Here is a 16,503-nt window from a genome sequence, read left to right as displayed (position 1 = left end):
AGAGATGGGAAGATTCAGCTACACAGAAGGGAGACGCACCGGAGTGTATTAATCATGTTACCCTCAACAAGCGCATGGAGATCCAAGTCCAACCTTTGAGAGACCACAGGAGAAAGACCCCACATGGGAAATTTTCTCACCTCAGACCAAAAAGATCAATTGTATGACCTACTAGACCGATTCCTAGGGCTAAGTTCTAGCACCCCTGGAAAAACGTCTCTGGTCACGCAGACTATTAAGACAGAACCTGGAAAGGTGATCAAGTTGAGACCCTATCATATTCCAGCAGCCAGAAGACAAGCTTTAGAGCAGGAAGTAGACGCAATGTTACAAGCTGGGATTATTGAGTCCTTCCAAAGCAATTGGTGCTCCTCAGTAGTGTTAGTACCCAAACCGGATGGAAGCCTTTTAATTAATTAAATGCCCATTTGAAATTTTAATATTATCCCATGCCCAGAGTGGACGAGGTAATTGAGAGACTGGGGGGAGCACAGGTAATGTCCACCATTGATCTCACGAAGGGATATTGGCAGACACCTCTTAACCCGGTAGATAGGGAGAAAACAGCCTTTTCCACACCCTCGGGGTTGTATCATTTTAAAGTAATGCCATTTGGGCTACATGGTGCCCCAGCTACCTTTCAAAGGTTGATGGATGTGATATTACGACCTCATCAACAATATGCAGTAGCCTATCTTGATGATATTGTTGTATATAGCTCGGACTGGGAGACATACAAACAACATTTACAGAATATCTTCTCCTCCCTTCACCAGGCCAATTTAACTATGAATCCCAAGAAAACAACCCTAGGCACGGATCATATAGAATATTTATGATACTCCATTCAGGCAGGAACACTTCATTCTCAACATAACAAGCTAGAAGCCATTCAGGGAATACCCCAACCCATAACTAAGAAGGATGTACGAGCATTCCTGGGTCTAGTGGGTTACTATCGACGATTCATTCCCCGATTTTCAAGGATAGCATGTCCTCTTACCAATTTACTAACCAACAAACAACCTAGTCAGAAAGTAACGTGGACAGATACTCAAGAAGTGAGCTTCCAGGAATTGAAATCCGTGTTGTGTGAGGCTCCTGTCTTGACTTGTCCAGACATTGAGAAACCTTTTGTGTTACAAACAGACGCCTCTGATCGTGGATTACGGGCCGTGTTGTCACAACCAGACACACAGGGAGATCTTCAACCAGTCCTGTACCTTAGTCGAAAACTGTTCCCTCGGGAGGTACACCATGCGACCATGGAAAAAGAATGTTTGGCCATTAAATGGGCTATGGAAGCTTTGCAATACTATTTGTTAGGACGGACCTTTTTCCTCATAACAGACCATGCTCCATTGACTTGGCTTGCCACTCATAGAAACACGAATCCAAAGTGCTTCGCTGGTCCTCTCTCTACAACCTTTTTCTTTTCAGACCATCAATGCACCCGGAAAGGCCCAAGGAAATTTGTACTTTTTGTCTCGATGCCCAGTGTCTGTATGGCCCGATCGTCCATACACAGGGGGAAGGCAGTATAATCCTGCAGTGTCCGCCAGCAGGATTTCCAACATGGCGGCGGGAGTAGGACATCCGGAAGAGGGGGTCAGCATTCCAGCTTCAACATCGGAAGCAACGCGGTGTGGAAGGGCGGATAGACACAGCTGGGAGAGAGGAGAAAAAGAGGAAGACACCGAGGACCACGAGGAGGTAGGAACGAGGAAGAATACGGAGGAACGGCTACAGTCAAGACCAGAGGACACAGGAGGCTGCCAAGACCGGAGCAGGAGCTGCGAGGAGAGCAGGTCAGCGGAGAGCAGCAGGACAGCGCCCGGAGGCACTACACTCGAGTCAAACCGGCCAGAAGGAGAGCAGGACGGCGTGACTCCCCCAGCCATGATCCAGGAGGGCCGTGGCTTAAGGCAAGTACAGTTTCTTAACCTCTTTTCCCTAGGAAGGTGGAGGAAAGGGTACCACTAGAGTTTTGAGGGCATTTTTTATGCATGTGCATGGACACAGAGCCCTATGAAGGTGTGGGCGAAACAAGGCACTAAAGTAAGTGATTGCTACTCGTGGTAAAGAGTCTGCAACACTGAAGTGAAAGTACCCTGGGTGAAGGTGACAGTTGACCCTTAGATTACGCTAGCCATACAGGCACCTGACCTTTTTCTTCTTCTGGGACAGCCAAGAACCAGGACACAGGGAACCAGGAGCCTGAGAGAAAGGAGTTCTCTTGGAAGGGCCCAGTGAGGAAACTGACCCTGCTAAATACACTGTTAAAGACCCCGATGAGAGTACTCTTTTTTCTTTCCCCATCTCCTTATTCCGTATAATACTCACTTGAACTCTGCTACTTTACTTTACTTTAATAAAACAATGCAGATACCCACTGTCTGAGAGTCATACATGACCTGAGTGACCACATACGTTAAAGGAAAGATCAAGAAATTATGCATCTTGGTCCACAAAGACAGTGAATCTAACAAAGGAGGATTGTAATTCATGCACCATGTATTTCCAACATTGACTTTGGGAAGAATGCACTCCTATACCTAACAGCTTCCAACCTGATTTGTAATGAGAGGTATTATAGTACCTGCAATTTAAAAGATCGTGGGTTTTGTATTTTTACATTGGTGCCTTCTACCTCCTTTCTGATTTCTCTACAGCCGTTCAAGCATTTGAGGTTAAGTTGTAAGATTCATTTACATTAAGCTAGGGCTGTTTGCATACCAAAGTGGGTTACAAGTGTGATTATATATTTTTTCTAGTTTATTCATAAAAATGAAAAGATATATAAATCAACATCCCGATACGTTCAATAGGTGGCATTAATAATAGATAGATATTCACATATAGCATGAGGATAAGGTCATGCAAGTATCACATCATAAACTATTATTTAAAACCGTATCACTTGAATAACATACTAAATGTGCTACGAGTCACAAATCTCTGTACACATGCATTAAGGTACTATTATAGAATGTTAACATTTTAATCCCAACACAACAAAATGAAAGGATGTGTTGATGAGAAGTAGAACCGAGAATGGGTACACATTAGGAGAGACAGGATACAAAACGTTGGATATTGCCCAACATAATACATTTTGTCTTCAACAACAATAACAAATTCTCACTTCAAAGAAGAACCACAGATTATCTAAGGCCTTTCCGTTGAATGTAACTATTTATAAGAAAGCTAGTGTAGTTATGTCAAAAATTACAAACTGCCCAATCAGCTTAGTATTCCATGTCTTCCAGTGTACAGCCAACTTTTTTGTAACAATGCATTTGATGTATATTTTTTAAAAGTCTATCAAGTATATGACATAATTGATCCCTATTTAGTAGATGCATCCTTTCTAAGCTGCTTATCATTATTATTTGAGTTTGACACAATAATAAGTAAACATATGAACAAAGTTTATGTTCAACTGATCCACAGCAGTTACACTTGTGCTTTAAATGTAATTTTCGTTTCTTTCTGGCCTCGAGTAGAATATCATGCTCAGCTGTTGCTGAATAAGAAACACAGGCAGGCCTGGCTTGAATTTGTTAGTTTCTGGTACAATACTCCTCCATTGCTTTAGAGATATTATCATATCATCTAATTTGGTCCATTATGAAAAATGTTTATTTTTTACTTTTATATACATTTGGACCCTGAGTTTGACTTTTATGGAGATAGTGACCGTCGGGATGGTGAAACACCTTACCTCCGATGGTACTTCTTCCATAAAATTTAGGGATGAGAGATGGCACAGTGATCGTTTCTGTACCTTAAAAGGAACCACTGCCACAGTGGTTCCTTACAAGGTATAAAAAGTTTGGTGGATGGCCATTCACCAACCTTTTAAACTTGTTTTTCTCTTCAGAATCAAACTCCCAAAGGAGTTTGTTTTGAAATCAGAGAACTAATGACCCCCGTGCCCTGAGAGTTTCCTCCTAGGTAGTGCGAGGATCATTATTTTTTACTGTATGCCACCTACTTCGTCAGGCTATCAGAGGAATCTTTCCATCAAGGGAGCCCCTGCTGGCTCCATCAAAGTGAATCTTAGGATCCACACATCTTTAAATGAGGCGGGTGGACTGAGAGTTTGGCAGACAAGGTACTCCACCATGTTTGCAATGGAGTACTGTGTCTGCCACACTTTATATCTGGCCCTAAGTTATCAATTGTGTTATATCTTGTTTTTTTATCAATGCATTTTCCCTATTGCTTTGGGCCTTGCTGTTCAGCCGATGTGAATGTGCTGCGTGGAATGTTGGAGTGGTGGTGATGCAATGGAATGCTGGGGTGCCTGTGAGGTTAGGTGTGTCAGTTGGAGTATGGGATGAACAGCAGGGAGGCTGCTCTGGTGGGGCTGTACTAGGTGCAACCCTGGACCAAGCTATGGATGTAATTATCGGCAACTAAGAAACATAAATCTTCTTCTAAAACTACACCACAGCTACCAGACTTCAATTACAACATTTTGGCGATGATCTGGAGACAGAGCCATGCGTGTAGTTTGGTGCAACTTCTGAAGTCATTTAAAGGAAGATAGAAATACTGAAGAAACTAAGTGAGTCAAGATTTACAATGTGAGGGTGAAGCACTATGCCTGGCAGGCTCACCAGTGTCCTCTACATCGGACGGCCCCAGCCAGGGAGTACTTGTGTTATTTACATATCTGAGTTTTCATATGTATGAAGTCAACCTGAAGTGCACTGAACTTTTCCAACAACCTGAACCTGGCAAAGCTGACAAGGAAAATAATCATCGCAACAAGTTGTGTCAGCGCATCGCAAGTGTCCTGTCCCATCGGACAGTCTACGGGCAAGGCATGGTTAACCGCCAGCTACATGTGGAAGATTAAACCTGGAATTAATGAGTAACTGGGGTTTTGACCTCCCAGGGTGGTGACTCTAAAAAATCTGTTTTGGTTTGTGGAGGCAGTGCGCACAGATAGTATCTGTTATCAAATGTTGGAGGCCTCATGTGATGTCTGGTTAAGTGTCATTGGAGTTTAACCAGATACTAGGATTGGGTCTGAGGATTACGTTTTTGGAGTTATGGAGTTTTGACAAGTGCTCTGTTTATTAACTGTTACTTTTGCACAAGCTGTGCCTGGGTTCGAAACTGATGCATGAGCCGGCAACTTCCTATTTCGAGAGCAGGCCCAGAGGGTGCGCAAGTTCCCTTCCATCTCCATGGGGGTGCATGAAGGTGCAGCGGGACAAACAGCGATGCCCCTTTGATGCAGGTCAAATTTGTCAAAAAGCTAGATCTTGGTCAAGATAGAGTGCCTTTTGTAATTTGATGTAAATCTGTTCAGTAGTTTTGGGGTTATTATTTATGTATATCTAAAGAAGCGGGTCCACCGTGGATCCATCGCAGAGGATCAGCGGATTCATGCGTCAACAGCAAATGCCATTACTGGTTAGCTGCAACCTAAGAAAAATGTGTGGCTGTTATTTTGTGGATCGGGACATGGTTCCCCAGGGGAGGGGGGTAATGAAGTCAAAATACGATATAAGGGGTCAGAATAGAGGTATCCTGACCCCATGGAACTGATAGTGGGTCACTCACACACCCTCTCACACACACCCATACAGTCACTGATACATCCACTCAGAAACCCTGAGAACCAGTCACAGCCCACATAGGGACTCACACACCCACTCACAGAACCACTTACACACCCAAACAACCACTCACACACCTACTCACACATCCATACAGTCACTTACACACCCACTCACAGATCCAGAAACAAATAACACACACGGGCACTAGACCGCTACTTACACACACACAGTCACTCTCCACCCAGTTACACAACCATATAACCTCTTATACACCTACACAAAACACACAGCTACTCACTCATCCGCACACAGGCAGTGAAACAATTATACAAATTGTAATAGGATATGTTTGCAATAAATGTGTTGTTGGTTTGTATTGAAACCATAAACAGACCCCTTATTTGTCCACGGATCCAAGGCACATCTGGGGATCCAAGTGAAAAATTAGAAAAAAGGTTGAAAATAGAAAGAGCTAGTATTTGGCAACAGGGTTGGCTCTGAAAAGAGCCTTTGCGTTTATGGTGGAAAGATGATATCAATTCAATGCTTTATTTTGGCTTTCACAACGATAAACGTTCATAAAACAAGCAAGCATTCTACTACCTCATTAAAATAAGAAAGTCAGTGATACTAGAAAAAAGGCAAAACAAGTATTAAAACTCTTCTTTATATGTTATTTCTAGTAACTATGAGAGATAGAGAGTGCATCATCATGTTTGGCCTTAACATGCATATCATTTTATTTGTACTCACACCTTTCTTTTGATCTGAAATATGAGGTACAATCAAAGATGCACAATTACAGTCCAAGGCAGCAAAAACATATCCTGAGGGCAGGTTAGCTAACTGGATATTACGGGGAGCAGAAAATAAAAACAGACATGAGAGGACTAAAATGAAAGACTGGGTGTAGTGTTTGAGACAACCTAGGACACAACAAACACATTGATCATACGAAAACATTAACTTACTTGGTAATTTCCTTTAAGATGCCCTATTAGTTGAGTAATGTGACTAACCACTTCCAAATCATGCAGCAAATTCTGTAAATCTTGATAAAGCTGTCCAGGTCCCATGTAAAGTTTATCTGAAATTATTTAAAAAAATCACTATGTAGGTATCATTGACATGATGCAATAAAGGTTTCGTTTCATGCAGGATCTTACATTTATATGTATTCAGTTTCATGATTTATATGGAGCGAATTCTGCTTGATATTCAAGTCCATTGAACGCAAGGATCAACACAATTTTCAAATATAATTGCCTATGTTTGTTCAACTGGGAGATGAGATAAGGCCTCAAACCTACCATTGAAACCCAATTAAAGTTCTGACATAATAAAAATGTTTCTAAACACTTGCATGTATTAGCAAAAAACATATTAATCTGTACATGCCCAGAGTGGTAGGCCTGAAGGCATGAGAAAGACAATAGTTCACAAACTCCAGAAAAAATATGTGTTTTCCCCCAGAGTCTTAGCTGAGGTCAGAAACCATTTAAATTCGAAACAAAGACTAAACATTGATACTGAATAGCAGGCTTTACCACAACTGATGATGGAAGGTCAACAAACAATGTGCCTATTCAGACAGGCTGACTTTTAAGACAATTAAATAATTGTGAAAACACAGCAATACAGCATTGCCTACTTGCAGGTAAGCAATGTGTTATATTTTTGAGTCCCACAGAACAACTTCCCTAGAGGGGAAAGACAGTAGCTGCTTTAAAGGCCCCGTTGGGCCTAGACAGCTGCAGTTGCAGCATTGTACTCCTAGAGGTGTTGCCAACTCACCAACATGTCAGTTTAAGGCATCATTGCCTCTTAAATATTCCCATTTATTGGGGCTAATTTTAACTGCTCTCCCTCCAATAAGGGAGAACATATGGCCATCCCTCCTACTCTTATATCTTGGCTTGGTTGTTAAGGTCTTCTCCAAACCCAGCTATCCTCTTCCAGCTTTGGAGACCTGTGCTGAGTAGGGGTAAGCGTTAAACTCCGCTCTGCCGGCAGCGTTGGCTGAGTTTTACCACTCTGCATTCCGCTTGGAACACAGAGTTTGGCAAACAAAAAAATGCAACCGCCGGCAGAGTGGAACTTGATGTCATGCCTGTCCGACATCCGTTCAACTGCATGAGATAAGATAGTGCAACTTTTCCCTCCTCCCAAGCAATAACAATAATAATCCACATGGCCCTTGTCTCTTGTCAACTTTATTGGCCAAAGTGATGACAACCAGCTTAGGGGACCAGTCCATAAAGACAATTTCATGAGCAACTGCTTCTCTCTGAGCTGCCGAAATGAAGTAGGCATGGTGCATTCAGCAAAGATAGCAACAACTTCCCGGCCTCGGAAGTAGCATAGCCATGATGCTCTTGTCATGTGACAAGTGACAACAATGTACCACTAGAATAGTGAGTGCGTGTGCTTGGTACCACAATGACACCTTCCCAAGTGACAGCTCCTTTCCTAGGTCAATCATTGGTGTATAGTGTAACAGGGTGGATCGAAGAGCCTAAACAACCAAGTAAAGAAGAGCACTGGAGAATGGGAGTCATAACGCCAGGTTAGAGTGAGAATGAGGCTATAGCATTTCAGTCGAGGTCAGGACCTCAACGCATCAGCCTTCATTATGTGTGGCCTAGCAATTCTGTTCTGCTGAAAAATAACAGGAATGGGTTTACAAGTGGCACGCTGTCATTACATTGTGTGGTGCTACTTCCTGTGCATAGTCAGATGAGCTGTGCTCACTCCCATTTGCGGCATCATGGAGGAGTACCGATCTGCGGGCTGCACCGCACGTCCTGCTAGGTGCAGCCTCTACTCCTATATTCTCATACAGCCCAGCTGACCAACTGTACTCAGCCTCCATGTTCCCTTCCTGCTGTCAGTGGCGCAGTAAACACCTTAGAACTCCCCGACGCAGAGCAAGAGTTCCATATGGAGCCTTCCAAGTGAGGTGGAAACGCAGCAGTAGCCTGCCGTAGATGGAGATAAGGAATGTATGTCAAGCCGACCCTGCCGCTGCAGTGTGAATATTAACACCCCCCACCCACACATATAAATGCATAGGTGCCGCACAGGAATGGTAAGCCCTAATTGAACTTGTGCAGTGTTGCACACAGAGAGCGAATGTGAAATTGAGGAAGTGGTTTCGGTGGCTCAGCAATACTCCTCCCACTCATAGAACTCCATGGAATTTGGCTGAGTTTTCCAGCAACTCCACGGAATTCCACGGAGTGAAACTCCACGAGCTCCGCCCAGGCCTAGTGCTGAGCCCTGTCTTCTTTCAGCATCATCCCGTGGCCCTCAAGAATATGCCCCTTGGCTGTGGTCACCAGGCTTAATGGAGTCCTAGCAACTTGCAGGACTCCTTTGTGTCTAGCAGGGGTCAGGGAGTTCCCCTCCAAATGTACCTATTGCAGGACCAGTCTTTAGAGTTTGAAAGGGATTGACTCTTTTTTTAAATTTTTTTAAAAATATTTTTATTGACTGCAAAAAGGCACATTAACATACAGAGCTCTGCGCCTACAACCCGGGGGCCGGCTACAGTGCTGCAATTGTGAACCCAACAGCACCGGATATCCCACATCCCGCAGGCCGGGCAACACCGTGTGCGGCTGCCACAGCTCCTGCAGTATTCCAATTCGCTTTCCTTTGTTATCCTTGACTTTGGAGCGACCCCCTGACAGTTGCAAGGTCCGAGCGTGTTTTACCCGTATCTTGTTGTTCTCAGTTCCGTACCTTTGGCAATAAACTCTAAACCCCCTATCCCCGCCTTGGGATCCCACCAGGCCCCCCCAGCCCACCCACCTAATCTAAACAGTTGAGGTCACCTGTCAGCCGCCACCGTTTCAGCAGTTTGCACTCATTGCCCACCCACATCCCGACACCTTGAAGCGTCTCGGAAGATCTTCATCGCCTCTAATCCGGTCCCTCCAGTGCAGATTTTAGGCCTCCACCCCACTAGCACCCTCCCCAGGAGCCACTCTCTCAGCTGCCTCCGTGCCGGAACACCCTGGGGCGCTTTCCGCTTCCTTATCCCTCCTGCCAATATAGTCTGCGTACAATCCGCAAAAGTTTTTAGGCCGGCTGCGCGGCGGCAGCAGCTCACTGAACCTTGAGTACAACAGTAGAGTACATCACGTTTCCACTGCGCCACTGTGGGTAATGGGCCCCGCATCCAGCACATTGCGACTCGCCGTTTCGCAACAAGCATCCCCATATCTACCAAACGTCGCACCGCCCTTGGTACTACCCTGGAGTGTCCCAACAGTGCCACAGCCGGATCCGGAGCCAACTCCACCTCTGCCACTTCCGCTATCTGCCGATAGACCGCCTCCCAGTAGCTGCGTATACCTGGGCAGTGCCACGCCAGGTGCATGAAGTCTGCCAGTGGGTGCTTGCATCTTTCACACGCTGACTCTTCTCGCAAGCCATATCGATGCAGTCGCTCCGGAGTATAATAAATCCTGTTTAGATATTTGAATTGGACCAGCCGGTGTCTGCCATGCAGGGAGATGCGTCGTATCCCTGTACAGCAATATGCCCACATGGCATCGTCAATTATAATGTCCAGATCTCTCTGCCACGCCAGTCGGGCCTTAGTAAACTCCTGCGACCTTTGCGACTGTGCCGTGCGATATAATTTAGAGATCAACTGATGGGGATTTGTGTTCTTAATAATAAAGGACAACTCCGGAACCTCTGCTGGTTCCGCCATGTCATCCCCCAGCAACTGTCTCCAAGCATGTCTGACTCTATGGTATTGGAAACGTTGCAGCTGTGTGCCACCCCCTTCCGATGCTGCCACTTCCTCCCACGTCTTGACTACGCCGTTCACGAACATGTCTCCCATGGTGTGTACACCCAACTCTCTAAGTGACCGCACCACCCCCTCTTCCGTGCAGGGGGACAGCCAAACCGCCCAGTCAAGTGGCATTGCCGGCGAATAAAGCTGCGCCCCCGACGTGCGCTGTAATATATTGTTCCAAGCATGTCGGGTTGAATTCAAAGAGTCTAAGAACCCCGTTCGGCGGTCCGGTGGCTCAAAAATGACAGCGGGGAGCGGTGCTGCGAACAAAGTCTCCAATTTGAGGTACGGTACGGCCTCGTCCCCATGCATCCAACTGTGGGCTTGAGCCCCCTGCGCCACCCTGTAGTACAGTTCCAGATCCGGCGCTCCCAGGCCGCCCAGATGGTAGGGCAACGTCAGGACCCGCCAGCTGATCCATGCCTGCTTGCCCGCCCACGCCAGCCTCAGCAAGGACGCCTTCAGCCTCGCGAAGAAGGCGCGCGATAGCACCATGGGGATGTTTACAAACAAGAACAGAAACCTAGGGAGCACCACCATCTTCATGATGGATATGCATCCCAGCAGTGAGAGAGGCATCTTGATCCAAGTCTCCACGTCATCTTCGAGTTTTCTGATAGCCCTGCCATAATTCTCAAACAGCACTACCTCCGAGTCCGTATGAAGCTGGATCCCCAGGTAGCGGACCGCGTCATCCGACCACTGCAGCGGATATTCCATGTCGAAGGGTGCCGTGACCGGCGTCAACGGGAACACTATAGACTTGTTCCAGTTCACCTTCAGACCTGAGAGTGCTCCATATTGAACCACCTCCCGCAGCACCGGGGCCAGGTTATTTTCTGGGTCCCTGACGTATAGCAAAGTATCATCCGCGTACGTGGAGACCATTATCTTATAAGTTGGAAAATTAATTCACCTTAGACTATGGTATTCACGCAGAGCACACGCCAATGGCTCCGCCACCAATGCATACAAGATAGGCGACAGGGGGCAGCCCTGTCTGGTCCCTCTCGAAATAGGCATCGCATCCGTAACTCGGTCTCCTAGCCGTAATCTCGCAGTGGGGCCGCTATACAGCACCCCGATCAGTTGCAGAAAGACCGGGCCCAGCCCCATTCTTGTCAGGACTTGCTGCATGAATGGCCACTCTACCGAGTCAAAAGCTTTTTCCATATCAAGAAAGACAGCTAATGCACACGTATCTGGGCGCACATGTTGTATGACCCCAAACACCGTCCTCAGATTGTACGTGAGGTTCCTGCCAGGCACGAACCCCGCCTGTTCAGGGACTACAAGTTCCGGGGTGAGCAGGGCCAGGCGAGTGGCCAGAACTTTCGCGTATAATTTAGCATCAACGTTCAGCAACGATAACGGCCTATAAGAACTGCATTCCTCCGGCGGCTTACCCGGTTTTGGAATCGCAACCAGGAGGGCCTCCCGCATGGACGGCGGCATGTGCCCTTTAACGCACATGTCATCGAACAATGTCGATATGTGTGGGAGAAGCTGATCAATAAAGGCTCGGTAGAATGCAACAGTGAGGCCATCTGCTCCCGGGGCGCTATGCGCTTTCATGCCTGCCAGTGCCTCTAGAATTTCATCCCTTTCAATCGGCAGGGCCAGAAATTCCCTGTGCTCGTTCGTGAGAAACGGCAGTTTAATATAATCCAGGTAGTCCCCTATGCTATCCTCCATACCAGACTGTTGAGAAGCATACAGCTTAGTGTAGTACGACTGAAAGAGCGCAACTATGTCTTCCTCTTCCGTTAAGAGCAAACCTTCCTCCGATCTGACCTGGGTGATGACGGATCTACGTCTACGGGCTTTGAGCAAATTTGCTAATATCGATCCCGGCCTATCACCCTCCCCATACACCCTGGCGGTAGCGTACTTCCCCAGATGCAGTACCTCTGCATCAGCGGTCTCGTGAAATTCCGCCAGTAGTGTCTTCATCTCCTCAGGGATGCCCTCACCCTTTGTTTCGCGCTGTCTAGCCTCCAGGACCTCCAGTTTGTGCTCCAGCGTCGTGAGCCGCTGCCTAATGTCTCGTAGCACCCCCGAGTGTTTGGCCATCGCCATTCCTCGGATATAGACCTTAAAGGTCTCCCAGATAGTCTGGAAGTTGTCCACGGAACCTAGATTGGTATCGAAAAATTGCTCAATGGCCTCTGCCAGTTCCTCCTTAAAGAGGGGGTCCAGCAGCGAGTATGGGGGAAATCGCCAAAGAAATGGCGGGGCCGTCTTTCTGGGCGCGGCCAGTGACATCATCACCGGTGAGTGGTCAGAGAGTGTGCGCGGGAGTACCGCACAAGCTCGCACCTGCGAAAGGAGAGACGATGACACAAGCCAATAATCTATCCGCGTGTGCAAGCTGTGGTATGCCGAGTAGTGCGTGAAGCCCCCCTGTTCCGGGTTACGAGCTCTCCATGCATCCTCTAGATCTAAGCAGAGCATTTCTCGCATAATCGCCTTCGCCGCCGCGGACTGCGCCCGTACCGGTCCACCCGATCTATCCACCTCGGGATTCAGAACAACATTAAAGTCTCCTCCCCACAGCACATTCCACGCTCCTTGGTCCCTAACCGTGCCTGCCAACGCTGTGTAGAATTCAGGGCAATCAAAGTTCGGCCTATAACAATTAACCAGCAATACATCCAAACCGCTGCCCTGAAAGCGTGATAGCACAAATCTGCCTGCGCCGTCCGTAGCTATTAACTGCGTTCTATATTCCGCCCGAGGGCGGACCAAAGTCAGTACCCCTCTAGAGTGTGTCGTGAACCCCGCCGCATGCGCGTCGCAGAGCTCCCTGGTACGCAGCATAGGACTATTATTAGGAAGATGCGTTTCTTGAAGGAAAGCTATATCTATCTGATGCCTCTTTAGGTAGTGCATAACTTGCCGGACCTTACGGTGATCATTCAGGCCCCTGACATTCCAGGTCAGAATTCTGAGAGTGCCAAGGCGTTCAGACATATCTGTGCCTGTCGTGGACAGCATTGTTGCCGGGGCGCCAATCGCCCGCAGCTCTGTGTCGCAAGGAGCAGGCGCGTACAAATATACAAATCAGTGCATACCGACAGTTAAACCTCAAAACCCTGCAACTGCATCCCCTCCCCTCCCCCCACCCACAGCAGACCCGCCCCAACTTGGCCTTGCCGATTCCCATAAATGGGCGCCCTGACCCTCCCGCCTCCCTACCCCCAACTCACTGACCCACTGAAAGCTGTGGAACGCACTCGCGGGCGGAGGTTGCTCAGCGCTCACACCCTAGTGTGGAAGCGCCTAGTCACTAACGGCAACCACCCGGTCCGGCGAGCCTCTATCTGCCCGTCCACCACCCATCAGCCATAGTCGACCGCAGCTCCGTGGCTGTACTCGGGTCCTAAGGGCTCAGGAGCTCTCGCAAACAGTAAACAAAAGAAAGACAATATATTTAAACCCCTCAGGCAGTAGGCGCTGCACTCTGCTAGATAAACCCCCGCAGCAGGCACTTGCCCATGGCCGCTCCACCGGCGGGAGGATATGTACAAGGCTCCACTCTGCCCACTATCATCTGACCCCATCCTCACAAACCACACCAACCCACCAACCCCAGCTTAACTCTGCTCAACAGTCAATGAATTCTAACCAGTCTGGCCTGCCCTTCGGGGTCAATCCTGCTCGTCCAGTCCGCCTTCCCTCGCACCATCCTGAAGCTGCGTCGCAGGGCTCCTACGCTGCTCCTTAGTCCAGTCCTTCAGCGCTTTCTGCAGTGCTTTGGGGTCCTGGAAAATATGTGATTTGCCCTGTCTGTTGACCCGCAACTTGGCCGGGTACAGCATCGGATAATCCACGCCCAACTCCCGGAGCTGTTCTTTGGCTGGGGCAAACTGACGTCTACCTTCCTGCACTCTGGCTGTGAAGTCCGGAAAGAGTGATATAGTCGACCCCTCGTATGTCAAGGTTTTCTTTTCGCGGGCCACCCTCAGAGCAGCATCCCTGTCTCTGTAGTTCAACAGTTTCGCGATAATCGGTCGGGGTGGCGCTCCCGGCTGGGGCCTGGGGCCCAGAGATCTGTGCGCCCTCTCCACCACGAACATCCCCGAAAACACCTCCTTTCCCAGCAGCTCGACCAGCAGCGTTTCTACGAAGCACTCCATGCGGCCTGTCGCAGTCGTCTCCGGAAGGCCTGTAATGCGCATGTGTGAGAAAGTACCCTCTTTCTTGCATGGTATGGCCCCCACTTTTTGCTAAATTGCTGAATGTACTTTGACTGAGTGTACCCTGTACTCCTGCCAATCAGGTGCCCAGGGCCTATGTTCCTTCCTCCAACACACAAACTCCCAATTGGCAAACCCTGGCCACATGTCAGCCCCTAGTAAATGGTACCCTAGGTACCCAGGGCCTTGTGGCCAGGGAAGGCCCCTAAGGGCTGCAGCACTCATTGTGCCACCCTTAGGGGCCCTGTACCCTTACACACACACACTGCCTGTGCAGGCTGAGTGTCTGGGTGCAGGACAAAATGAAGAGTCGACATGGCACATATCCCTGTGTGCCAGGCCCAACACCCACACTGCCAAGGCATATGTCAGTCACCCCTCTGACTGGGTGCCTTATACCCATGGTATGGGCACAGGAGCAGGAGCCCTGTGCCCCTACAGTACCCAGGTCCATTCCCGGGCACTGTAAGTGCAGTGCTGCCATTTAAGAGTACATGGTGCTGAGAGCTCGTCAAACACGAGCTCCACAGCACCATAATGGCAACACTAAAGACTGGGAAGTTTGGTATCAAACTTCTCAGCACATTAAACCCACACTGATGCCAGTGTGAGATTTAATGTACCAAGCATCCCAGAGGGCATCTTAGAGATACCCCCTTACAACTAACCTACAATCCACGTCTGCTCTGAGGCTGCCCAGGCTGCCACACAGCAGACACGTTGCTGGACCCCTGGGTGGGAGAGCCCCTGCTCTCCCGGGCCTGCAACAATGCACATCCTGGGTGAGGTGATAAATCTCCTCCCCCAGGATGAGCAAAGGGAAGCTTCAAAGGCCTGCCACCTCTAGGAGTTTCCCCAGGCCACTGCAACCCCCCACTCTGGCGGGAAGCTTGGCCGGAAACCCCATACAAGGACCGGGGATGTGCCAGCTGCCCACCCCACCCCTCAGGTGGGGGAGGCGAGGTGAAGCCCATCTCCGGGCTCTCGCCATCTTGAAGATGGGAGGCCCTACCCTATCAGGATTAGGCTACTGCCCCCCTCCCACAGGAGAGGGGCAGGATAGGGGGTGTACCCACCCCAGGACAAGGACCCATTGGTCCCTGACCTTCACCTACCTGTAACGCCCCTAAATCTAGTATTTAGGGGCCCCCCGAACCTTCCTTCCCCAGATTCCAGATTCAAAAGACTACAAGAAGAGCAAGAAGAACAAAGACCTGCCCTGCAGCCGCTAAAAAGGGAAGAAGACACCAACTGCTTTGGCCCCAGCCCTACCGGCCTGTCGACTCCCGAACCTGCACCAGCGCGTCATCTCTCGTGGCCAGCAACCTCACCAACCCCGGAGGACCTGGCTACCTTTTGGCTCTAAGCCCCTGGGACTCCCATGAGTAGAAGCTCTACTCAGAAACCTATTTCTAACCCCTGGCAGCAGCCCGGAACCGCGAACACAGCACACTCTGCACCAGCCAAGCCTGGCCAGTGCCGGAGTGGACAAAGACCCTGAGGACGACCCCACGGCGACTGTGACCCCGAGTCCGGCACCCAAGGACCCCCTCGACATTCCGGAAGAAGCCTGCAGCCTCGGAACAAGGTGCCCCACCCAACCTCGATCATCAGAGGGTAAGATTTCCCGACACCAAAAGGCACCCCTGCACGCGGCGCCCTGCGGCCCCCTGTGCCCAATCCCGGGGTACCCACCTAACCTACAACTACCCAACTTACCTCTCGAAGTGGTGGTGGCACCTGAAGCATCCTCGTCCCCGAGCTTGCAGCCTTTTTCCTAACCGGAACATTCCCATTGATTTCCATTGAGCGCCCGACGGCTCAAAAGCACCCTGCACCCAGCCGCCCGAGTGGCCCTGGCAGTGCAATCTCTACACTAGCCTACTTCCCCACTTGCCCTGAGTGAGTGACC

The 16,503-nt window shown here is 48.9% G+C and overlaps 1 protein-coding gene across 6 annotated transcripts in view; it reads right to left on the bottom strand.

Annotated features, from left to right (window-relative positions):
- ARHGEF10 (Rho guanine nucleotide exchange factor 10) overlaps positions 1–16,503 on the bottom strand; it is an 869,022-nt gene that overhangs the window by 404,350 nt on the left and 448,169 nt on the right. For all 6 annotated transcript variants that reach the window (XM_085610812.1, XM_085610814.1, XM_085610811.1 and 3 more), the window contains one exon: positions 6,551–6,666. In XM_085610812.1, coding sequence (XP_085466938.1) covers positions 6,551–6,666 — 116 coding nt within the window. The remainder of the gene's footprint in view (positions 1–6,550; positions 6,667–16,503) is intronic.

This window comes from Triturus cristatus, chromosome 6, assembly GCF_964204655.1.
Source record: "Triturus cristatus chromosome 6, aTriCri1.1, whole genome shotgun sequence".
NCBI lineage: Eukaryota > Metazoa > Chordata > Amphibia > Caudata > Salamandridae > Triturus > Triturus cristatus.
Note: the sequence above shows the minus strand (reverse complement) of the source record. Positions and strands in the feature narration are given on the sequence as shown.